The sequence below is a fragment of the Silurus meridionalis genome, chromosome 27, assembly GCF_014805685.1.
Source record: "Silurus meridionalis isolate SWU-2019-XX chromosome 27, ASM1480568v1, whole genome shotgun sequence".
Classification (NCBI taxonomy): domain Eukaryota; kingdom Metazoa; phylum Chordata; class Actinopteri; order Siluriformes; family Siluridae; genus Silurus; species Silurus meridionalis.
Window position 1 is genome coordinate 17,303,126 of NC_060910.1, and position 24,553 is coordinate 17,327,678.

General features: G+C 39.1%; 3 protein-coding genes and 2 long non-coding RNA genes across 10 annotated transcripts; 2 read left to right on the forward strand and 3 right to left on the reverse strand.

Moving 5' to 3' along the window:
• Positions 1–2,102: 2,102 nt before the first annotated feature.
• ncaph (non-SMC condensin I complex, subunit H) lies at positions 2,103–9,309 on the forward strand. 4 transcript variants are annotated; one of them, XM_046841294.1, is made up of 18 exons: positions 2,103–2,283; positions 3,721–3,931; positions 4,020–4,110; positions 4,198–4,287; positions 4,366–4,483; positions 4,644–4,795; positions 5,081–5,270; positions 5,344–5,426; positions 5,506–5,711; positions 5,796–5,941; positions 6,026–6,132; positions 6,705–6,824; positions 6,928–7,035; positions 7,167–7,295; positions 7,498–7,608; positions 7,755–7,831; positions 8,157–8,232; positions 8,833–9,309. In XM_046841294.1, the coding sequence occupies exons 2-18, from the start codon at positions 3,726–3,728 to the stop codon at positions 8,890–8,892; spliced, it is 2,070 nt and encodes a 689-aa protein (XP_046697250.1). In that variant the 5' UTR covers positions 2,103–2,283; positions 3,721–3,725; the 3' UTR covers positions 8,893–9,309. The 4 variants fall into 4 exon arrangements, with proteins under 4 accessions (XP_046697250.1, XP_046697248.1, XP_046697251.1 ...); XM_046841292.1 differs by having other exon boundaries at positions 2,104–2,283; positions 4,641–4,795; XM_046841295.1 differs by having other exon boundaries at positions 2,104–2,283; positions 4,023–4,110; positions 4,641–4,795.
• Positions 9,310–9,459: 150 nt separating this feature from the next.
• Positions 9,460–12,514, reverse strand: LOC124380380. Its single transcript, XR_006924671.1, has 3 exons — positions 12,273–12,514; positions 9,965–12,133; positions 9,460–9,840 (listed from the first exon to the last, which is right to left on the reverse strand). It is a non-coding gene; the product is annotated as an uncharacterized LOC124380380 (long non-coding RNA).
• A 73-nt stretch (positions 12,515–12,587) lies between these two features.
• Positions 12,588–15,330, reverse strand: LOC124380376 (KRAB-A domain-containing protein 2-like). 3 transcript variants are annotated; one of them, XR_006924670.1, is made up of 8 exons: positions 15,213–15,330; positions 14,723–14,925; positions 14,569–14,640; positions 14,119–14,351; positions 13,911–14,017; positions 13,772–13,823; positions 13,596–13,689; positions 12,588–13,423 (listed from the first exon to the last, which is right to left on the reverse strand). XR_006924670.1 is itself a non-coding variant. In XM_046841296.1 (7 exons), the coding sequence occupies exons 2-7, from the start codon at positions 14,776–14,778 to the stop codon at positions 13,633–13,635; spliced, it is 576 nt and encodes a 191-aa protein (XP_046697252.1). In that variant the 5' UTR covers positions 14,779–14,925; positions 15,213–15,330; the 3' UTR covers positions 12,588–13,632. The 3 variants fall into 3 exon arrangements, 1 of the variants encoding a protein (XP_046697252.1); XR_006924669.1 differs by having other exon boundaries at positions 12,588–13,429; XM_046841296.1 differs by having other exon boundaries at positions 12,588–13,689; positions 14,119–14,350.
• Positions 15,331–15,885: 555 nt separating this feature from the next.
• LOC124380381 lies at positions 15,886–18,891 on the reverse strand. The gene is made up of 4 exons (XR_006924672.1): positions 18,851–18,891; positions 16,539–16,663; positions 16,050–16,252; positions 15,886–15,967 (listed from the first exon to the last, which is right to left on the reverse strand). It is a non-coding gene; the product is annotated as an uncharacterized LOC124380381 (long non-coding RNA).
• A 120-nt stretch (positions 18,892–19,011) lies between these two features.
• Positions 19,012–23,302, forward strand: vamp8 (vesicle-associated membrane protein 8 (endobrevin)). The gene is made up of 3 exons (XM_046841300.1): positions 19,012–19,214; positions 21,786–21,950; positions 22,069–23,302. The coding sequence occupies exons 1-3, from the start codon at positions 19,188–19,190 to the stop codon at positions 22,252–22,254; spliced, it is 378 nt and encodes a 125-aa protein (XP_046697256.1). The 5' UTR covers positions 19,012–19,187; the 3' UTR covers positions 22,255–23,302.
• Positions 23,303–24,553: the final 1,251 nt, after the last annotated feature.

A 24,553-nucleotide genomic window follows, 5' to 3' on the forward strand; every position in this document is an offset into this window, starting at 1 on the left:
AAAGGGAGGAGAAGACGGTGAGGGGATTCCACCAGCAGGAAACGGCGAGGAACGGTCAACACTGGCGTGTTAATTAGAGGATCGAGAACGTTGCCTGAGACTGCTTTTAACTTGAAAAGTTAATGAAGGATGAAGAGGTAAAAAAAATAATTAAATAGTGATGTGATGCTGATTTCCCAGCAGTCGAGAGATAATTAAGTTGTGCTTCACGATCCCTTGTTAGCTTACGACCTCGTGAAAACTTTTTCTGGCCTGCAACGGTGAACTCCGACTTCGTTTTCCTTAATGTGTTTGCGTCTATATGCGAGACAGACAGAGAAAGAGAGAGAGAGAGAGAGAGAGAGAGAGAGAGAGAGAGAGAGAGACGTCTAGAGGATTTTCATTTCTTAGCCAACTCAGTTTCAATTACAATCAATCTTTGAGCGTATAGGTTTATCGGTTTATAGATTGCAAAATCAAATTGAATTCCTTTACGGGTCATGTGCAGTTACTGCCACCTAGTGTTCGATTTTCCCTCAGCCTTATACTGTACATCAGGATCCTACAATCCATCTCAAAACAATCCACCCTAAATGACATATTAATCTTGCATAATGAAATTCCTGTTAATCCAGACATTGGTAATCCATTATCATTACATTACCCACAATACCATGCGCCTACCAGCTTGAAAGTGTTGCGGTGGGTTTATATCCCTTGCCTGATCATTTTACCTAAATAACAGCGATGCAGCGACGCTTTATGCTTTATGCTGAAACCACAACATTGTCATCTCACAGATGGATAACTAGAGAAGCCGATTAGTGTAGCTGCATTGCATCAACATCACCATTAACATGTTCAATTTATCTTTAATGCTAATTTACAGTTTTTAAGCACTAAAGGCGAAAAGTCAAGTGTTGTGCCTTATGTTTGTGCACTTTTTCTCTCCCTAATCAACGTCATTGTTACTGCATTTATCTTGCATTCTTAAAATAAATCAAACTGTTTTTTTCTTCAGTATTAAATGATAAAAATTGATAATCAAACTAAATAAATAAATAAAAAATACTAAAGATAAAGATGTCTAAACTTTTGACTGGTATATATGGATGTTGTATTATGTCTGCCACTTAAACTCCAAGAAGCATTATGTAAATCACTTTACATTGTTTTATTGTATTCTGGTCATTCTAATAAACCTATCCGCTGCAGCAGAGGTAGCTCTTAGTCTTCGTTTAATTAAACGGTCCTTATAGGGGCCTGTTTTATCAAAGATTTTGAAGGTTTTGGCAACTGCACTTAAAGTAATGATGGACTGTCTTTTTTGAGAGTTTCTTGCCATAATATAGATTTGTACAGTAGAAGAAGTAGTAGTATTAGTAGCACTAATAAGGATTTTGACTCTGTTCTCACCCTTTCCACTTCACAGGACAGCTGATGGTCTAAAGCAGGGGTGTCCACCTTTTTCCACAAAGCGTGCAGGTTCTCCTACCAACCCAGAAAGTCCACACCAAAAATCTAAATCTAAATCCACCTGTTTAAATCTAACTAGTCAATGCCTATCAGGTGTGGCCCTTGATTGGTTGTAATGGAAATCTGCACCCACACTGGCCCTTTGTGGAAAAGATTGGACCCCCCTGGTCTAAAGCATATTAAATTCTTAATTAAATCCAGGTACTAATGGTAGTTAGTTAAATACCATTAGTAGAAATTAGCTAGTTAACCACTACCAAGTTTACTAGCTTCTTATATAAATGGTCAAATATGCTTTGTTTGTGTTTATGTGCTTTATGGTTTTTATTATTAATTTTAAAAAGCTTTTCATTAATATTATTTAACAATATTCTCAACTTTTTTTGCAAAAATACTTGTAATATACCAAATTAGATAATCTGCTAAACAGCAAATAAACTAGCTTGAATATGAACCACCTCATACACAGGCGATAACTGGTGATAGTAACGTTTCTTCAGAAACTGTACTGAGAACAGTTCTTATTTTCTAATGGATATATCCAAAGTACATGTTTAATCTGAATACCTGATCCCAGAACAGCGGTAATCTCTATACAGCGTTTTATCCGTCGTGCGCTGGTGTCGTCATCACGCACGCATGACGTACCAACCGTCCGGCGCGCAATTTCAAAAAGGAGGAAAGCCGACTGAGTCTCTGTATATGTGTGTGTGCGCGCGCGTGCGCTCCAGTTCCGTTGTTTTATACAGGATTATTTTTTATACGAAAGTTTTTAAAATATTATTTCCTCAAATAATTAATTGGATATTCATTCTAAAGTCGTCAACAGTGAGTGTTTAACCGTTTGTGTTTGTTTAAATGTGTTTTTGGAAAGGTTTATTAGCGACGTAGCGAGCTAGCATGCTAATGCGCTAGCATGGCTACTTTCATACTTTGACATTTTATTAGATATAAATATATCATTATATATTTATTATTTAATTAGTTTTCATGACCTGAGAGGGTTTTTTTGTTTTTCAACATTGTACATTAATACTGAAGCCATCCGAAATGTAAAAGAAAACAAAAACAAAGCAGAATTAGTTTTATAGTTTATATTTTTACCCTAAAAATACGTTTTCTATGGATTTAATTCACACGTTTGCCATGAGTTCATTTGTGACATTTCTTGCCTCCTTAATGTGCTTTAGACCATCAGTTATTTTGTGAATCAATGAAAGTGATTACAGTCAATACCCCTATTAGTGCCACAACAACTATACAAATCTATAGTATGGCAAAAAACACTTTAAGAAAAGACGCTCCATCACTTAGTTTTTACAAAACGAAGGTCAGTCAAGCAAAAAAAAATCTTAAAAAACTTTCAATATATCCTTGCAGACCTTTAAACGCTAAGATGAGGACCGTCCCAGTAAAGGAAGGCCTAGAGCTACCTCTGCTGCAGAGGATAAATTAATTAGAACCATCTGGTTTACAACAATTCTTCTCAGAGTTCAAGTGACAGATGTATTTCAACCAGGGCTGAAACGGTAATAAATATTCTTTGCCTCTGCTTCGTTTAGTCCGTTTAACCACATGCCGAGCACCGTGTTTCCCCACGGACCATTATTATTGACGCACAAGTAAACGCAGTAGACGCTGCAGAATGATACGTGGAGAAACGGGGAGAACACAGTGTAGGGGAGATTTGGGCCAAAGAAAGGTCTAGAAAGGTTTCAAAGTTTGGGATAATTTCAAACTAAAACAAAGAAAACACCGTACAGCGTGGTTACCGTTTCATAGAGTAAATAGATTTTGATAGTTTTATTTATATACATTTGTATTTGCATTCTAAAGTAATTTTTTCTAAAACAAAAAAAAAACTAAACAAGGGACCCGTCTTCTTTTGTGACCGAGAGCTTGTGAACCAAAGGTTCCTGATTGTGTGGTTCTCATAGTAAAGCATGGAGGATGAGGTGTGATGGTGTGGAGGCACTTTGCTGGTGACACTGTTGTTAAATTAGTGAAAATTGAGGACGCCCCTTACCACTATGGCTACCACAGCATTTTGTGTTGCGCTTAGTGGGTCCATCATTTGTTTTCCAAAATGGCAACGACCCCAAGCAGATTAGGATGTTGGAAAACCGTTCCAGACGACTACCTCGTGAGGCTGACCGAGCGCCATCATCAAAGCAAACGTTTAAACGGCTATTTTGAACAATCGAAAATATAAAACGTATTCTGGTTCATGGAACACTGTTTAACTGTTCTGGTTTTGATCGGCAGGCAGCATGAGTGTCGTGAGCACCCCGAATTCCCGGCCACGCCAGTGGTCTTCCCCGGCACTGGGGCACAAAATGGCCCACTCGGCCACCAGCACGCCGCTTCTCGGATCCATCCAAAGCAACGACGATGAGCAGGAGCGAAGGCAGAGGCGCAGGTCCAGGGTCATCGACCTTCACGCTGGGTCCGATTCCTCCATCAACGAGGCCCACAGGCGAGTTCAGCTGTTCTGGGAGATGCGTCAGATCGTAAGCACTCGGTCGATTCTAATTGTTGAAACGATGCCTTTGGTGTGTCCACAGTAGCATGGGGACCCCCGCTTCCGTACCCAAGCTGTCCTCTGCGCAGATCTCGGAGCATTACTCCACCTGCATCAAACTCTCAACGGAAAACGTGAGCGGAAGGGGGGAAAAAACACATATGCAGAGATGAACCTTGTGGATGATGTGAATTTATAATGACTTCTCAATGTGTTTGTAGAAAATCACCACGAAGAACGCGTTCGGGCTTCACCTCATCGATTACATGGCGGATATACTGAAGCAGAAAGACTCCGAGCTCAACTTCAAGGTGAGGCCTTCTTGAATAGCTTAAATTTTGTGGTGGAAAAAAACATTCTGGGGTCTGATGTGATGCCGTGTTTATTAGGTGGCTGCAGGGACGCTGGACGCCAGCACTAAGATCTATGCGGTGAGGGTGGATGCCGTTCACGCCGACGCCTACCGAGTTCTGGGTGGACTGGGCTCCGAGACCAAACCCAAAGATGGTGTGTGTTTGTGTTTCTGCCAGTAATTAACGGCTGACCTTCTGATATCCTCTGCTTTGAAATATTATGCATTGATATGCCTTATTTCATTTTGTTACAATGTCAAGAAGTCAATCCAATATTTATATCTATCTCCTTATTTTGTTTCTCACTGCAGCAGACCACGAGGCAGGAGAAGAGGCCGAGGCAGCAGAGGGCAGTGGAAGCGATCCAACAACCACCAAACAGGTTCCGAAGAAACGACCCCCGAAAAAGACAGTGGAGCAGAACCTGGGCAACATCAACCTCTCGGAGTCAGAGATGAAGTGTGAGGTAAAGGACCTCAGATTATCATCAGTACATCTGCTGATTGGCCACACCTCCTTCACTGTGTATATTGGCTCCTGGGGCCACGCCTCCTTTACTGTGTATATTGGCTCCTGGGGCCACACCTCCTTTACTGTGTATATTGGCTTCTGGGGCCACACCTCCTTCACTGTGTATAATGGCCCCTGAGGCCACGCCTCTCTACACAGTGATTGATAGAATCCTACTGGAGGAAAGACGGAGTAAACTGTATTAACAGTAAACTGTATTAACGTGTGGTACGTGCTGCAGGTGGACCCGATGTTCCAGCGCATGGCCGCATCTTTCGATGAGAACAGTACCGCCGGAGTGTTTCTGTCCGTGCTGTTCAGTGAGGACAGTCGCTGTGAGCTCAAGTTCCCCTCCCACATGACCCTGCTGAACTCCAGACCTCCTGCTGCACCCTCACCTGTACAGCTCACACCTGCTTCACCCTTCACAGGTACTGCACCACACACCTCTCTGTCTCCGCGGGTCAAGTGTGAACACTGAGGATTTCCCCTTTGTACCCGCAGTTAGTTTAAAGAGTCTGGAGGAGAAGATGCCCATCTGCCCGTCTCTAGAAGATTTCTCCTTCACCCAGTGGACAGCGGATCAGGTAATGGAGCGTGTCATGAGGAAGCCCTAGCGGCTCAACTGAAGTGGAAGACAAATCGTTTCCCTGTTCGTCTCCACAGACGTCCAACCTGAACCAGCTGCTGGAGAAGATGAAGCAGGGCGAGCACGCGTTCGACGTTAACGCCGACGTCGAGCCGGACGAGGACGGCGCCCCGGATTTCGGGGACCATTTCGACGCGGACGGAGACGACGGAGGACCCGAGGACGGGGATCACTTTGACGAGCAAAAAGACGCCTGCTCTAGGAGGAGCCCCGAGAAAATACGGTGAGGGGGTTCACGTCCGATAAACATTTTATTCCCGTATAAACCTGCAGCCGGTCGTGTTGATGCGAACGTGCGTCTGTGCAGGGGGGTCATTCCGATCGGAGAAGGCGACATCACCACCATGTGCCTGCAGCTGTCCGACAAACCCAGGGAGTATTCCTACTTCAGCCCTCGCACCATGGCCACGTGGGTCGGCCCGGGATACTGGCTCTTCAAACCCACACACAAACGTGAGTTCATACCGATAACGTGATTACGTGACTTACAGGAGGAACACGACGTTAACATGTTCTTTATTGTTTTCCTCCATGTAGATGATCACAAGCCGGAGAAGGACATTAAAAAGCGAGCGCCGAAAAATCCTCTGGTGATCGACTTCAGCGAGGACGTCCACTTTCACAACTACTTCCGCACAACCAGAGTAAGATCTCTGTGATGATGGGATAGGGTGGCACCAGTTCCCATTTATTTATTTTTAGATCCTGCTATACCATATATAAACGCTTCTTTTTTTTTTTTTTTTTTTTTTTTTTTTTCTTTTTTTTTTCTTTTTTAATATACATATATCAGTTTTCTTTTTGGGGTTGAGGTATTTAATTTTTTTTTTTTTTTTAGGATTTGATATAATTTATCGGGGGGAAAAAGGAAGCATCTGGATTGGATTGTTTCTTGTTTTATTTAGTTTATATGCCGAGTAATTGATGCTTTTATATTTTTATAAACGATAATAGTATGAAGCTGGATTACACAAACTTCACAGATTAAAAAAAAAAAATTATTTATTTTATTTTATTTTTTTGCATCAACTATAAATGAGTGCTATTGAGTCAAACCTGAAATAAATATATTTGTGAAATAAAATTGTACAACAAATTCCTTTTTTTCCTTTCATACACATTTCATGCTCCTGCATTTTTCCTGAAGGTTTCTAAAACCGAATTCTTTTCCTTTTTTTTTTTCCACCCTCCCATGGCTCGTGTCTGTCGTTTCCAGGCAGCGACCACCATCAGTAAATCTGCCCTGAACACCAGCAACAAGAAGACGACGCTGCCTGCAGATTTCCAGTATCCGCTCAGCAACCTGTCGCAGCTCAGCCTTAAACCTGCCAGCACGGTGACGCGCTAAACACAACCTGCCGCTCGAAATCACACAAATCTTCAGCAAGAAGAACCAAAACTTTATTCGTTTTGTTTTGTTTTGTTTGTCTCTCACACAGCTGATTGTAAAAGACAAGAAGAGGATATCAGGTGAGTTAGCAGAGGACATCGGAGAATACGACTATAACAACGCTAATGACACTGCAAACTTCTGCCCACGGCTGCAGGTACACACACACACACACACGAGATATCAGTGGTATTATTTATTCCATGCAATTATTTTTCTGATCATTTTTTTTTTCTTTGTTTGTTTTGTTTTTGCTACATTGTGCACCCTTGTGGTGAAACGTGGCAGGTCGGGGACAGCGACGACGAGGCGGAATGCTTCGCCGGATCAGACGACTCTCGGCCCGTGACGGACAGTCTGGACACGGACGGCGTCTCGACGTACGGGGAAGACTGCCTGGTGCCCGAGCCGCATAAAGTACGTGCCAGGAAAAAAAGCAAAAAATGTGTGAGAAATAATAATAATACTAACTTAAGCTTCAGGGGCGCAGTCGAGTTGGTTTCATCTCCACGTGATTGGACGCGTTTGTTGCGAATGCGATCCCACCGGGAGCTACGTGGGAAAACGTTGACTCGGAGGATCGTGAAACGAACTGATGCTGTGTTTATCTATGTTCCAGGTCAATATCATCGAGATTAATTACGCCAAGACAGCCAAGAAGATGGACATGAAGCGCCTGAAGAACAGCATGTGGAGCCTCCTGACCGACAGCCCAGAGAAACCAGCTGCGGTATTCTGTTACACACACACACACACACACACACACACACACACACAGCAGTATAGATGAGGAGATATTAGTAATAATAACAAAATCCCTCATCATTTTTCATTTTGCTCTCTTTGCGCTTTTTGTTTTTGTTTTTTTTATTAAAGAATGCTGAGAGGGAGGATTCTACAGAAGTCCCAGGAGAGAAGTCCTTCAGCCAGTCCACCAGGACGCTCTTAAGAAAGTAAGGAAACTCCAGAGTTTATAGTATATTCCACTGCGTGATTTCAGCTATTCATATGACCGTCTCCATAGCAACATCGATCGACAGACGAAAGAAAAGCCGTAATATCTGCCGGATTTCCGGCTGTGACTGATTTTATGTGGATATTGATATAGGCCTCGCTGTCGTGAAGGAGAGCCGCCCCGTCACCTGTGACGCCTCGGCCGTTTATTTAATCCTCATGCATCTTTCACACGCGCCGGCTCTCCTTCACGCACCCGATCAATTATAGATAAACCGTCGTGTGTATAATAATTCATGCCTTTTGGCTTGTTGTGTATTCCAGGCTGCCCAGCACCATGGCCAGTAACCTGTCTGTGCCCTTGGCCTTCGTCGCTCTCCTGCACCTCGCCAACGAGAAGGTAGGTCCTGAAAATCAGTCCACGGCCATTCATTCCCACATCATCAAATGCCCAGCATCTGCCAACGCTTTCCACTTTAAAACGTCATGGGCTGGAAAATCACTAACAAAACATCAGTAAAAGTAGAATACAAATTATTTTTTTAAACAAATCTAGCAATTACTCATTTGCAGCTAGCTAGCTCCCCCTTCTGTTTTAGTCAGGGATAACATGCATGTTCTATTGAGCTCATCCTACACCTTTAGTTAAGAGGACACTAGTAATTAGCTTATTTTGACTAGCCCCTCCTCCTGTATAAAAAACAGAATGCTAGTAGCAGCTCGTTTGCATATCCTAACTAGATCCTCCAACTGTCTGTAAAATAACAGAATGCTAGTAATCACTTTTTTTGCATATTCAGATTAGCGCCTACTGTCTTGATCAAAAAATAAAATCGAATGCTGGTAACAGTTCATTTGCATATTCTAATTACCTTACTGTCTTTATGAAAACCAGAATGCTAGTAATTACTCATTTGCATATTGTACATTGTAATCATAGATGTCGTTTGTACAGAGCGAGTTGCCGCTCATCAAAACTTACGTGTTTTGTCCCTTGCAGAATCTGGAGCTTCACAAAGTGGAAGACCTGTCAGACATCATCATCAAACAGGGACACTGAGGGTTTTTTTTTTTTATGTTTTAAGAGATTTTTCTTTTTATTAATGCCTTTTTGTTTTAGTGTACAGTGTCTTTTTTTATTATTATTATTATTCCACAGCAGCTATTTTACCAGTAAAAAATGTTTCCTCTGGTGCCAATTTGTAATAAAAAAGATTGAAGTGCGTTATGATCTGTGATGTACAGGACAGCACGTGTCCTTCAGCATCATGTGGAACAGTAACACGGAACCTGTGTGTTCAGTTTCACCCTGAAGATCTAACGAAGTGCACCTGGTTCTATCATTAGTCTGACCCGCGCATACCTTCATGAACTGTAATTCTCTTTTATGTCTCGACTGGTTCGTTTCAGCCCCGTTACCTTGTTCAGGTTTTTCCTTTTATGTCTATTCTAAACATCATTAAATCTCTGAATATTACTTGTATTTTGAGTGTGTGAATCGCTGCATCCTTCAATCAGCGGTCAGAAGCCATGTAGATTAAAAAAAACCACATCCTTTATAAAACCCAGAATACTAGTGATGACTTATTTGCATAATGTACTTAGCTCCTCCTACTTCCTTGAGAAGATCGAGAATATTATCCACCACTAGTTCTTTTGTTTTTTCCTCATTTATCTGGAGGCACCTCTGTTGGCACAAGTCCACAAAACTCTGGATCAGTCCTCTGTACTCTGTGATCAGTCTGACTATGGCAGAGTCATCAGAGAACTTCTGCCAATGACTGGTTGCTGGGCTGAACATGAAGTCTGCAGTGTAGACAGTGAAGAGGAACGGGGCCAGGACCGTTCCCTGAGGACCCCCAGTGTTGCAGACAACCATGTCAGACTCAGGCATGAGTCCTCGCATACTGTGGGCGATTTCTGAGGTAATCCTATATCCAGGTAGACAGATGATGGTCCACTCCCATGTACTCCAGCTTATCCCTTAGGAGTGCAGGTGTTAAAAGCACTAGAAAAGTCAAAAATATGTGAAAACATTACTGTGAAAAAGCACTTATTAGGAGGAAGATTGTGTCTTCCACTACAATACCAGGTTGGTGGGCAAACTGAAATGGATCCATTGATGGGCTCACCAGAGGTCGGAGGTCTTCATCAGATGCGAGTCAGTGCCACTGGACTGTAGTCCCCAAAGTCTTTTGGGCATGATGTCTTTGGTACAGGTCTCACGCAGGATGTTTTCTATACCTGTGGTACCTTTCCCGGATTAAGGCTCAGACCAAACATGCTGGTCTGCACAGGTCTGAAGGAGTCTGGAGCTGATGGAGTCTGGATCCTCCTGAGCTCCAATGCCCCGCCTACATACTTGATTTAAAAACAGATAACAAGTGATGATGTATATTTTAATTAGTTGCTTTATGAGAACTACATGCCGATATCGCGACGTTACCTCATTTGCATATGCTAATTTACTCCTTGCCGCAGCCAATAGTAAGTGTCGTAATGCACGCACAGCTAATATGCACGAAAGGTGATGTGTCCGGTGTTGTGCCTAATTCAACCCCCCGGTCTGAAATCAACCCCCCTACGCGTGCACGCGCACAGTACCGTCGTATTTCCTGTAGATGGCACTAAAAACACGGAAAATTGGGTCAAATGTTTTCCTGGTCCTAACGCCAAAAGATCAATTTGAAGAAAACGCGCACAGCTTCCTGTAGATGGCAGAATAAACTCAGGAATGTAATCATTTGCTTTTAAAACCACCTGTGTGAACTCTAACCGCGTATTTATTTAGCGTTAATACACAAGTAATGTATGTGTAAAATACTACATTTAATCTAACAACATGGACAGCTGTATTATTTAGGGGGGTATTATTTAGGCAAGCTGAATGTAAACCCCCTGCCTGAATTCTACCCCCTCTATTTCTTTTTCCCCCATAATGAAGAGTTGCCAAATTTGCTGTGATACACCTACACAAGTAATAATATTTAACGCACAAAGTTTTGTTCGATTTAAACAGACAGCTCTATTTTTCAAAATGTACAAAAATCCCAAGCTCATGCAACAAAACCATGCAAAATAAAAATCCACTAATAGAAGAGGTGTGTAAAAAGTGTTACTCCTTTAATTCTACTTTTGACAGGCATGACACAAAAAGTGCACTTGTGATGTCGCCTGGATACATGATTGGTGGTACCACCGATTGCAGCAGTCACAGGCAATCTGAAATGTAGAGAAGACATAATTTTCTTCAAGGCACTAGACAGACACTGTAACCAATAATTAAATTGTGATAGATAGTGAATAATCTTGCCCATAGAAAACAGTAATACCCAGATATTATCACCACTTATCTCCCCACAGACATGGCACAGCTGGCTCAGGTCATCTAAAATAACCAATTCAAGTGAGAAGGTTATATGATTTGCATTGAATGTACAGTCAGTGAATGTACATTGCAAAAGAAAATATATCCTATTTCAACGTTTGGTACAGGTAAATTTCTGCTAAACAAGCAGGTAGTCAAATGAGTTGGTGAGGATGATGGCAGAGAGGTGTGGTGATTAAGAAGGATGTGCAGTTAATAACTAGGGAGGAAATGTAGAGTGTAGAAGAGGCAGGCATTCTTACTGCTGAATGCTGATCATGAACAGTTGTGCTCCTTTTTTTTAGAGGCTGCTATGATATGTTCAGGATTAATTTAAGAATGTAAAAAAAAAACCCCAGCATTCATCTAAAATGGAAATCGTTTCTAAAATGATAAGCCTTCACAATCAAAATTTTCAAAACAAAAAAAGAAAAATTCAACACTGACCCAAACTTGTAGTGTATTCTCTTAAAAAAAAAAAATAAATATAAATAAATAAAATTATATATATACATATATAATCAGCACTACTGTTTCCACCATTGGTAATAAATCAGAATATTAGAATGAATTCTAAAGGCTTGTGTGACACTTCAATCTGCAGAAGAAAATTCAGCTTTGCATCATAGAAATAAATTATATTTTATAATATATTAAAATAGAAAACCATTATTTTACATTTGTATAGCATCTCACAACACATTATTATTTTTTTTATATTTCAGTTTATTTTTGATCAAATAAATGCAGGCTTAATGAAAATAAGATTCTTCTTTTAGAAATATTTAAAATAGTAATGTTACGACTGATACTGTACATTACACATACCACTGTTTTGGAGAAGAGTGACAGCTATTTCTTTTCTCAAGTCTTCCACTCCTTCTTTTGTGTTAATTAAAACAATTGGCTCCTCTCTAAGTACAAATTCAGCAAACTAAAAGAGGAAAATAATAATAAAAGAAGCAATTTCATTATAAAGGGAAATAAAACACTATAATTACCAACTAACTTGTCCTTCTCCAAGATCATAAGTTCAGGGTAATTAAATAATTTATCGATTTTAAATCACTTACTTTCAAAGCAAAGATGCCACTCGATGTGCCATCTTGCTGTTTTGGGTGAGGCAGTGTATCGCAGGAACACCTTGAAAAATTGCATCCCTTTTGTCGCATAAAAGCCCTTAACATATCAAATCATCATGATTGTGATACTGGAATAAGTCATTTTCCTGTAAAGATGAATTTTGTACAGAAGCACATTTTTTGGATGAACAACTTCAAATACCTCGTTACATCCTGGCATTGTGTCCGTTTTGCTGAACTTGGTTTTTTTTTTTTTTTTTTTTATGTTTTTTTTTATTTATTTATTTTTTTTACTTTCTCCCAGAGGATCTAGGAACAAAGCCCACCTTTGAGATGGCAGCATAACCTTTTAAGATTTTAAACAGTAATGAATTTAGATTTTAGATAATGAAGAGATTGACATGCATTATTCTTCTGCTGACTTACTGCTGATGAGGCGGTGCTGTACAGCTTTTGCTCTAGTGGTAGGTGATGATGACACAGATACAGAGACAGGTGATGCAGCTCTTTTGGAGATGACAGGTGATGGTGAAACCCTTGTTGAGACAGGTGATGCAGCTCTTTTGGAGATAGCAGGTGATAGTGAAACCCTTGGTGAGACTGGTGATGCAGTTCTTTTGGAGATAGCAGGTGATGGTAAAACCCTTGGGGAGACAGGTGATGTAGCTTTTCTGGAGATGGCTGGTGATGGTGGAGCAGATACAGCGGTGGTGACATATGACTCTGTCACTTTTGAGATTGCAGATGATTCAGCAGTTGGACAGGTTTTTTGTGATGGATTTGCGTCTGTTGATCTGGATACAATCTTGTGTGGAATGCGTGGCATCTCCTCAATATATAATCTTAAGTGGTCAATATTGATTTTTGGCAAAATAACCCCTCTCTCATCTATCAGATCAGCATTCTTGCTTTAATGTCTTTAATTGTGTATGGACCTAAAAAATTTGGATCTAATTTTTCACCTTTTCTCTGCTGGCTCCGAACATTACATCTCCGCACCTTGTCACCCACAGAGAATTTCACTTTCTTTGCTTTATATTCTTTATTTGTCTTTTTTTTTTAGACCTGAGCAGTATGGGTAAGTGCAGTTTGAAGAACTTCATTGAGTTTCAGGACGTCCTCAGTCATTTGTTCAATTCCCACTACAGCTTCAACAGAGACATTGATAGAATTACAGATAAAAATGACCCAGTGTGAACTGTCCTTGTGCTGCTATTAAAGTGTTTAAAGTGACTCTGTGCTGTGTTAGTCAAAGTTCATACTGAATGCGATACATACAATTAAAAATTAAACAAAACATAGAAGACAACCCACCTGATAATCTTCTGGGACCTGAGAAGGGTATCGTGCCTCACGACCAAACATCATATAAAAAGGAGATAACTTTGTTGTCATCTGTTTTTTGGTCCTTAGTCCAAACATAACAGCATCACGGTGTTCATCAAATAATTAACATTAAAATAGTTTTAGCAGAAGATATATATAAATACCTGTGTATTCTTTACTTGGTTTCTAACAGTCCTTACAAACACCATTATAGTTCTGCAATAAACACATTACATTTTCATATAGGTGGATGTAAAAAAATTTAAGGATCTTTGTGTTAAAATTGATGTATAAATTTAGTACCTCTGTATGGTTCCATTCATCCTTTCCACTAGACCGTTGGTGTGGGGATGATAGGGTGAGCACAAACTCCTTTTGATGGCAAGAATTTTGGACACATTTTGGTTGATCTGATTATAAAACAAAATTGTTATTTAATTATTGTCAATATAGGTAAATATTTTTCAAAGTACATTTGAGCACTGTATGGTATGTTACAGCTTGGATTTACCTGATTAACAAACTCCCTCCCTTGGTCTGTGAGTATGCGTTTTGGTGCCTCAAACTGATTGAAAAACTTGATAATACAGTTTGTGACCTCCTCTGCAGACTTACTCCTGAGTGGATAAGCCTGTGGCCATTTGGTCAAGTAATCAATTATTACGCATATATATTGATTGCCACTGTCTGTGCAAGCGAGTTTCCCGATCAGATCCATCCCAAAAGTTCGAAGGGTTGTGTGACCTTGCAAAAAATATGATAAAAATTACAATTTGATAAAAATATTTAGTAAATTATGTAAGTATTCTATTACATACATGTGCAATTAAATATAACGTGTTCTGGTTGTCAGAGAGGGATGGATGGATGAATAGATGGATTGATAGACAGACAGATTACCTGTATTTACCTGTATTTACCAGATTACCTGGATTGATAGACAGACAGATAGATAGATTACCTGTATAGGTGTAATTTTGACCTCTTCTTTAATTGATGCTTTAGTGGCCTGACATGCCACACATTCAGCCACCTGTTTAAAAAGAAATGATCAGTAAGCATTAAAAGAAAAGAAAGATTTTATTCAATTTGTTAACTTTGATCAGTGTCATTACCCATTTGTCAAGATCCTCGGACATCCCTGGCCAGTAAAACCTTTTGGATATGGCATCTTTGGGTTTATTTTGTCCACAATGTGCACCAATGCTGCTAGCGTGAAACTCTATAAAGCATTAATTTGCATCCTCTGCACCACAGCCAACCTTTAATCTCAGTTCACGGGCAGTTCCTTTGTATCTTCTGTAGTAGAGCTGACTATCTGAATGATATAGTAACAATACAATACCTATTAATTAAAGCATCAAGAATTACAATTATACAGTACAAATAGAGAAAACTAGACATCTGTACATCGGGTCTGTTGTCAAACAATGTAAAACAAAATTGTGTAAAAAAGAAAGCTTAGCATAACATTAAATTATAAAAATAACAGGCCTCTCTTAAATGATCCTAATGGAATATAATAATATATAGCTACATTTTATGTTGCAAAAGGGTTTTAAAAATAACAATATTGATTTATCACATAGTCTTATGTCAAAATACCTTCAATGTCAAAAATAGCAGTTTTTTTCCGAAAATTTGACTTCTGGTCCTTGGATAATCCCAGAGGATACCCACCGCCTGTTTTGTAGGTTACAATAGCACTATACATTGTAGGATCCATAATCTACAGACCAAAAAGCACAAATGAATAAATAAGGGTTGGCTGTCAACAGGGTTTTTTTTTCGCATAGATTTCTATATCTTGTTTTACTAATTGATAGTATGATGGTAAAAAAAAGTGTAACATCTAAAATTGTAACATCTTAAAATGTTTACATCCAAAGGTAACAAAAGTTTAACAATTAAATGTTTTCCCTCTTGATGTAGACTAACACAGAAAGGACCTTTAAATGTTACAACATATTAATGTGATTTATTCATTATTCAACTAAATTCAAGATAGACAGACAGATTACCTGTATTTACCAGATTACCTGGATTGATAGACAGACAGATAGATAGATTACCTGTATTTACCAGATTACCTGGATTGATAGACAGACAGATAGATAGATTACCTGTATTTACCTGTATTTACCAGATTACCTGGATTGATAGACAGACAGATTACCTGTATTTACCAGATTACCTGGATTGATAGACAGACAGATAGATAGATTACCTGTATTTACCTGTATTTACCAGATTACCTGGATTGATAGACAGACAGATAGATAGATTACCTGTATAGGTGTAATTTTGACCTCTTCTTTAATTGATGCTTTAGTGGCCTGACATGCCACACATTCAGCCACCTGTTTAAAAAGAAATGATCAGTAAGCATCAAAAGAAAAGAAAGATTTTATTCAATTTGTTAACTTTGATCAGTGTCATTACCCATTTGTCAAGATCCTCGGACATCCCTGGCCAGTAAAACCTTTTGGATATGGCATCTTTGGGTTTATTTTGTCCACAATGTGCACCAATGCTGCTAGCGTGAAACTCTATAAAGCATTTATTTGCATCCTCTGCACCACAGCCAACCTTTAATCTCAGTTCACGGGCAGTTCCTTTGTATCTTCTGTAGTAGAGCTGACTATCTGAATGATATAGTAACAATACAATACCTATTAATTAAAGCATCAAGAATTACAATTATACAGTACAAATAGAGAAAACTAGACATCTGTACATCGGGTCTGTTGTCAAACAATGTAAAACAAATTGTGTAAAAAAGAAAGCTTAGCATAACATTAAATTATAAAAATAACAGGCCTCTCTTAAATGATCCTAATGGAATATAATAATATATAGCTACATTTTATGTTGCAAAAGGGTTTTAAAAATAACAATATTGATTTATCACATAGTCTTATGTCAAAATACCTTCAATGTCAAAAATAGCAGTTTTTTTTCCGAGAATTTGACTTCTGGTCCTTGGATAATCCCAGAGGATCTCCACCGCCTGTTTTGTAGGTTACAATAGCACTATACATTGTAGGATCCATAATCTACAGCCCAAAAAGCACAAATGAATAAATAAGGGTTGGCTGTCAACAGGGTTTTTTTTTTCGCATAGATTTCTATATCTTATTTTACTAATTGATAGTATGATGGTAAAAAAAAAGTGTAACATCTAAAAGTGTAACATCTTAAAATGTTTACATCCAAAGGTAACAAAAGTGTAACAATGAAATGTTTCCCTCTTGATGTAGACTAACACAGAAAGGACCTTTAAATGTTACAACATATTAATGTGATTTATTCATTATTCATTATTCAACTAAATTCAAGATAGACAGAGACATTTTAATATAAATAAATAAATATACAAATAAAAAAATAATTTAAATATTTGAAAAAAAAAGGAAATAATATCATTTTTGATCTGCAAGGCTGTGATAATCTACTATAGCTGACAAACCAAAAAATGTGAATAGTGTTTAGGAGCACAATATCCTCTAGCGTACACAACACATACACAAATCTCTCAAAGTGATTCCTACTTGTTGTGGTGTTGTTTGCTTTTATTTTGAGGTGGAAAGAGTAATGAAATATTCTACTCAGAGGTGTTTACTTTAACAGTGGGGGGTAGGGAGGGGGATTCTAGTGTAGTTCGAAAGTGTCCTTTCCCCCTTGCATCATTTTTATTGTATTTTATTATTCAGTAACAGATATGATTTAGATATAGTTAATTACTTGAAATACTTTAAGTAAAAGTACACAAAAAACTACTCAAGTACAGTTTCGTGAGTACATGTACAGTAATTTATTACTTTCCACCTCTGGTTTAGTTTGATTTCATTTGTAACAAAAAGCTTTTGGAACTTTCATGACCTCCAGCTAGTTGTCTTATAATCTTTGCTACACCTGAAGAATTCAACACGAATGTGTTTTCTTCACGTCCTGCTGTTTACACCTGGAAATTATTATTTTACACACTAATATCTTGAAAATAAAGTGTTAATGCCAATATCTGTCATTAAAGACTAATTACACAGGGAAAACTGCTACCGTTTTGCGCCTCCTCTTTGGCACACGGTGTCCTGATTGGTCAATCCTTCACGTGATCGAGTGTTGGATAAAACATGACACTTTAAATTGTACAGCAAGTACAGCAAAGTTGAAATAACTTTTAAAAAGCAAAGCTGTATATATATATTTTTTTGAGTATTGCATTGGTAAACCTTCCAAACTATTAGAAAATATCTTACTTTCGACTTTGTCCATTAATATTCAATTAATACTTATACATTTATTTATTTTACAGAATCACAAAATCTTATTTAATGCTTTGCAAACCAAAAGACAGCAAACAAATAAAAAAAGTGAAACTTTGTTGTTGTTTTTTTTGACAGAGATTTGTTTATGGAAGAAAAATAAATAGAACTGGGGGGGGGTTGAAGAATTAAGGCAGGGGATTTACATTCAGCTTGCCTAAATAATACCCCCCTAAATAATACAGCTGTCCATGTTGTTAAATTAAATGTAGTATTTTACACATATATTATTACTTGTGTAGGTGTATCACAGCAAGTTTGTCAACTCGGAGTATGAAGGAAAAAGAAATGGGGGGGTGTTAGGTTATGTCCATGTTAATAAAAGGAAATTAACTATTTAAATTTGTTTTTTACATTCCTGAGTTTATTCTGCCATCTACAGGAAGCTCTGTGCGTTTTCTTCAAATTGATCTTTTGGCGTTAGGACCAGGAAAACATTTGACCCAATTTTCCGTGTTTTTAGTGCCATCTACAGGAAATACGACGGTACTGTGCGCGTGCACGCGTAGGGGGGTTGATTTCAGACCGGGGGTTTGAATTAGGCACAACACCGGCGTGACTTGGTGACGTCACTGTCGCACCTGTTTTAATAAGACATACTGACGCACACAAGAGGAACAACAATTATATCATTTCTTTTTGAGTCTATTCCTGGGTGGTTGTTTTTCAGGTCTTTCCGCATTGTGTGGGTCACATACCACCTACAAACATCCGAAACACGCGTTACAGAAGAAACAAAAACACACACTGTATTATTCCCTTCCATTACTACAATTAGCGGCATTTTACAGCAAGGTTTTTATTATGTTCACTTATTAATGATGTATAAAATGTAATTTAAAAACATTCATAAAAAAACAACTTTTCCTGGTTAAACCTGTTGCTCAGACACGAATCAAAAAGAATTTATTCTCCTACCTGTTTTCCGGCTTGTGCGCTACTATTGGCTGATCGGATTGTCCGCTGTGCGAATCGTCAGCGAGCAGTTCGAACTTTAAACCAATCACAAACAAGTAGGACTTGTGAGGCGCCTCTAGTGGCGGAAATGGGAATCGCACCGGTTTTGGATGAGGAAGAGAAAAAGTTGGAGGAACCCGGAAGTTGTGCGACGCGCTCAGTTCGTGTGTGTGTTTTATTTTTAATTGAATAAAGTGCTAAAGTGTTTGACGGTCAGTAAACAAACCGCCGGTGGATTAAGCCGGTGTTTATCTCCAGGTTGTGCTGCAGTTTATCGAATCAGCAGAGTTTGGAGAAGATGGGAGTCGGAGATCCGAACAGTCTGGTACGGGCCCCGGACACTCGGGTTTAACTTTTAAATACTTTTACATGGTGTTTATATTTGTGTAGATATAATAATTGTTTAATTAAAAATGTGTGTTTAATGGTTTGTATTATTATTATTAACATGATATAAGAAAGTTGAGGATTCGTGGTGCTGGTTTTTGTGTGTTTTCTGGAAGTAAATGTGCTGCATGTTTCAGAGCGACACTTTCCAAAGAGACGCAAACGTGTAGAGAAAAATCTAAATAAATATGAATACTAATTAACCACGTTCAAGAACGTGTATTTATTTAGAAATAAAGTGGGAGATAAAACAAAAACACACTGCCCAAATATTTCTGTCCAATTACAGAGTTGTGTGTGTGTGTGTGTGTGTGTGTGTGTGTGTGTGTGTGTGTGTGTGGGTATCGAGTAAGTTGAGTAAAAGTTGCCCAACAACACAGCGAGTATCAGAGCGAGTCGTCGCCTAATTTTGTTTTTGTTTGTTTGTTTGTTTGTTTTGTTGCCTCCATTCCTGCATGAAGGTTTTTCTGCTTCACTCTCGTGATATGCAGCGGTTCAGGTTTCATCAGGGTTTGACTGACAGACAGACAGACAGACAGAATTCTGTCTGTCTGTCTGTCTGCACCCCACCACCATCTAGTACAATTTCTTTTTTACTTTCTAGTCGTTTCCCCGCACAAAAGCAGCAAACTATCGACTCCCCTTTAAAGTACGATTTGTTTGTTTGTTTGCTTGCACGCTTCGTTTGTACAGATTTCTAAAATACACAATACCAGCTTGGTCTCTCGATCTAGATTTGTATGCTATGGTTTCTATAGTAACCACTTCTACGACCTCAGAGCGGACGCAGCACAGGACCCCAACCTTTATAAACCAATTTTATATATATTTATATATAAAATATCTCAGGGGATGACGTTTTTTGTCTGGAGAGGTTTCTGGAAGGAGTCTCCAGTGTCAGGGCTTCACCACAGTCACTGCTGCAGAGGAACCAGAGGTGATGGTGTGTCATGTGAGGGATATCGGAGGAGACGCCGCTCTGATCGGAGACGTGGCGTAACCTGAGGACTGTGTGTGTGTGTGTGTGTGTGTGTGTTGGAGCTCAGGTGAGTTCTGAGTGCAGCAGACTAGGATCAGCACATCCTTCACTCAAGTTTGTGACCAATCACAGCTGCTCCTACGCCAAATCTTTACAAAGCCCCGCCCCTGACCACGCCCACTCACACTGCATGCTCAATAACTTATTAGGTTTATAATGTATGAGAGTGTGAGGGGCAGATGTGGGGTATATAGAAGTGGAGCAATGAGGACGGGACATGGAGATAGAGGGAGAGGGCAGCTGAAGGGGGAAAGATGGAAATGTGTCTCTCTATCGCGCTCTGTTTCTCTGTCTTGATATTGTTTCCGTTCTCTGTTGCTTTTTCTCTCTCTGTTTGTCTTTTCTCTGTCTTTCTCTATGTCTCTCTCAGTAGCAGATGTTAGATGATAGCGCTCTGCTACACACACACACACACACACACACACACACACACACACACACACACACAATGAGCTGAAGGTAGTTACGTCTGAGAGCTGTTTGGTTTCCCGGTTACCCGCCCCTGTTGTTTGTGAAGGCTTGGCCAGTGTGAAGTGTTAGAGACACACACACACACACACACACACACACACACACACACACACTCCCAGACACTCAGACATGTTCTCGCACAACATGTACCTGGAGAACCCGTACGCTGCTCCTGAACCGGTAAATAAGAGTTTTTTTGTGCTGTGTAATCTGAGCTCTTACCTTAATGACTTAGCAGGTGATCTTGACCGAAATAGAGAGAGAGAGAGAGAGAGTGTGTGTGTGTGTGTGTGTGAGAGAGAGAGAGAAGTGTATCAAGTGTCTCAGAGCGTGAGTTTCTGCTTTCTAAGTAACACCATCACACTCGGCCTGTTTGTCACAAAATGGTGTTATTTTGTGGCTTGGAGTAACTGTATATATACAACCACACACACACACACACACACACACACACACACACACACAAGCACGCTACGCACGTTAGTGCTGATTCATTGCCCTGAGTGTTACAGCAGGTTGTTAAAACCACAACCGAATATTCATGGGGGGGTGCCAATAATTACGCTTTTGATGAAGGGGTTTTGTGCCTCACTAAAACACGACTCGGACCCGAAAAAACGCTTTTATACCGGGGGGAAATAATAATTAAAAAAAATATTTCACAGCGTTTAAATTTGTGTTTTTTTTTTTTTTCTCCCCCGCATCCCCCCCACCCCACCCCTCTCTCGCGAAACTCGATCATCACGCCATCTATAACTTCAAATCAGAGAAACGAGTGTAAGCTGGCATTTTGGTGGTAATGTGGTGTGATCTCTCCTGCCCCCTGGTGGACCGAATTCAAATTTTTCAAGCGTACACTTCTCAGAAACTCCATCACTGTTTCAGTAAAGAGTTAATGAAAAATGGGAAATGGTAGAACCCGGGACTTGCGAAAGGGGAAAATGGTAGAACCCGGAGCTCAAAGCTGCGTTACTGATGTTTGTCGATGTGGTGATGCAGGAGCAGGGAGCGGCGGCTCCGGTGGAGGAGGTGGACAACGTGAAGTCGCTGCAGTCTCAGGTGGACGGCGTGAAGGACATCATGACGCAGAACGTAGAGCGAATCCTGGCCCGTGGAGAGCGACTCGATGATCTGATGGACAAGTCCGAGGACCTCCAGGCCGGGGTGAGGCCTCCAATAAGCACTACATACACACCTACAAGCAAAAAGGTGCTTAAACTGTTGCGATTACTGTCTATAAACAACTGATGCAATGTTGCTTCTCGTTGTTGATTGTGTCCAGGCGCAGAACTTCAAGCATACATCACAGAAGGTGGCGCGCGCCTACTGGTGGAAGAACGTCAAGCTGGTCGTGGCGATAATCGTGGTCGTCATCATTATCGTGCTCATCATCGTGCTGCTGGTTACCGGAGTGATCCCCACCAGCTCAACACCGACAACCACCCCCACGTCCAAACCTCCCAAATAGGAAATTAACACCTTCACACACACACACACACACACACACACTTTAGATCGTTAAAAAAAATCCCACTCGGACGCTAAATAGTCTGAAACTCGAAAACAAGCTCATTGAGACAAATAAATATGTAATTTATAACATTCATATAGATTGTAATATATCATAAAGCCCTGAACTGGTGTAGTGTCAGATCAGGGTTTCAACCGAAATTCTGTTTGCCTTTATCTTTCTTTAAAAAAAAAACCTCATTCTAAGCTAACAACCAATTCTTATTTAACCTGTGAAATTCTGGGGTCTTAGGATTTTCTAAACAAACAAACAAACAAAAAAAAGCAACATTTATGGTTACATGCTGAAATTTATAAACAATAAAAAGTGATGCGTCAAAACATCCGGAATTCCACGGCTAAAAGTAGCTCTTTCAAGAAAATCCTATGTTGGAAATTTCTGAAAATCTGAACGAAAGAGGTTTATAAAGTGCATATTGAAAATGTGTCAGAAAAGGAACCCAAATCTAAAAGGGCGTTATTGTATATGCTGTACGCTGCGACATTTAGTGACAATATCTGGAAATTCTACATTGGTACTTCAAGAAATTCGATGTTGAATTAAACAATTTAAGGATATTTATTAGAAGTTATAAATATATAATATATAATGATTTTTTAACAAAAAATTTGTAAAAATATATATATATATATTTATATATTTTACAAGTTATTACATTTAGATTTTCCGTTAAGTTAATATCTTTACAATTCTTTCTAACTCAATTCCCACTCATTAAAAATAATAAAGATGAGAAATTAATCACAGGGACTTAAAGTTATAACGAAGTTTAAATATTAACGGTTAATAAGTTGTAACACAATTTTTTCAATCGAAGTGAAAAATATCAGAAAAGGGATTCGTTTTTTTTTCCTGGACGAAGTTACAACGAATTATTTCTGACTAATGAACGAAGGAAATTCGAATTTTTATTGTTACAACTATCAAGAAATTCAACCCGAATGCTGGAAATGTTTATTTGAAATAAAAATGGATAGAAATTTGATACTTTCAGGTTACATTTTGAATCACTGAATGCTGGATGGCAAACTCTCTGCGAGATGTTGTAATAATTCTGGAATAACCCTGAAATGTCTACATCTTAAATATACAAATGATACAGTGAGCCTGTAAAGTTTTTCCAGGGTTTGGGCCATGCGTCTGTGTTTTTACAAGAAAAAAAAAAGTGTACTTCGTTGTATTTTTTTTTACTTTTTTTTTTTTTAATGTTATAACTGTTTATTAAATGCTTGAAGGCCAAGTTACAGTTAAAATCAGAACGAACAATAGCGCAAATGCACTTTGCTTTAACATGGGTCTTAGATTTAACTTGAACTTTCCAGATATTTCTCTTTGTTGTTGTTAGGAGAAAAAAAAACATTCCAACATTATTGATATTTTTAGTTTTTTTTTTTTTTTTACATTTTGCACAGCTTTGATTTAATGAACTACCAACTGTCTTACTGTGATTAATAATATTAATGTAGTAGAAAATAATTGAGAATTAAACCGTTAGTGAAAATAGTGCAATAGTCGAATCGGGTCTTAATCTCAACCTATTTTTCTAAATTTCTAGACGTCTGCTTTTCGTGGTCTGGTCGTCGATCTGTGGGAATCTCGCGAGGTGAAAAATGCTCGGTCGTGTAAATATTTACGTCTCTTTCTCCCACACGAAATCTCACCGCTGTAGCATAAGAGGAGGGTAGAATGTTACATATTCGAGTCTATTTATTTCCTTTTCCGTACTAAAGCTGTTATTAGGTGCCTTATCGTCTTCGAATGACTTCCTCGTTAATGTACACTGCCTCGTTAATTCTCAATAAAGGGCTAATACGGTGCGTGTAAATATCTCTATTTCGTATATATATATGAAATGCGTGTTTATTCTGAACGTGCGCCACAACACCCGGTTAAATTCAGCTTCTCAGTCACAAGCCAGTTTGTGTAAAGGGGTGTCTTGGTTCAGGTACAGATCAAATACTTGACCAGCGCTGGGGATTTGGATGTATTAATCAAGAGTTCTATAGAAATCTCATCTAAAGCCTGTAGAGAAATTTTTAACAAATAAAAACCACTGATGTCATGAACGCTGAAGCGTGTGTACGTCTATCTGTGTGTGTGTGTGTGTTTGTGTATATTCTCATCGAGAACATCAAGTTTGCAGTATCCTGATGATCGTTTATTCCCATTTTACAAAATACCGGAAAGCATTATAGCGCTACCTAATGACTGTTACTGACGACTCCTTCCAGAACTG

What these genes read in the sequence shown, in the direction of transcription:
- ncaph (XM_046841292.1), top strand. Translation starts at nt 3,726, where the DNA reads ATGAGTGTCGTGAGCACCCCGAATTCCCGGCCACGCCAGTGGTCTTCC. An exon ending in TCAAACTCTCAACGGAAAAC is followed by an intron (nt 4,111 to 4,197) that starts GTGAGCGGAAGG and finishes ATGTGTTTGTAG; the next exon opens with AAAATCACCACGAAGAACGC. An exon ending in AGGAGCCCCGAGAAAATACG is followed by an intron (nt 5,712 to 5,795) that starts GTGAGGGGGTTC and finishes GCGTCTGTGCAG; the next exon opens with GGGGGTCATTCCGATCGGAG.
- LOC124380376 (XM_046841296.1), bottom strand. Translation starts at nt 14,778, where the DNA reads ATGCCATATCCAAAAGGTTTTACTGGCCAGGGATGTCCGAGGATCTTG. An exon ending in TCAAAATTACACCTATACAG is followed by an intron (nt 14,351 to 14,568) that starts GTAATCTATCTA and finishes TTTTTTGCAAGG; the next exon opens with TCACACAACCCTTCGAACTT. An exon ending in GGAGGGAGTTTGTTAATCAG is followed by an intron (nt 14,018 to 14,118) that starts GTAAATCCAAGC and finishes TTTTATAATCAG; the next exon opens with ATCAACCAAAATGTGTCCAA.
- vamp8 (XM_046841300.1), top strand. Translation starts at nt 19,188, where the DNA reads ATGGGAGTCGGAGATCCGAACAGTCTG. An exon ending in TCGGAGATCCGAACAGTCTG is followed by an intron (nt 19,215 to 21,785) that starts GTACGGGCCCCG and finishes GTGGTGATGCAG; the next exon opens with GAGCAGGGAGCGGCGGCTCC. An exon ending in CCGAGGACCTCCAGGCCGGG is followed by an intron (nt 21,951 to 22,068) that starts GTGAGGCCTCCA and finishes GATTGTGTCCAG; the next exon opens with GCGCAGAACTTCAAGCATAC.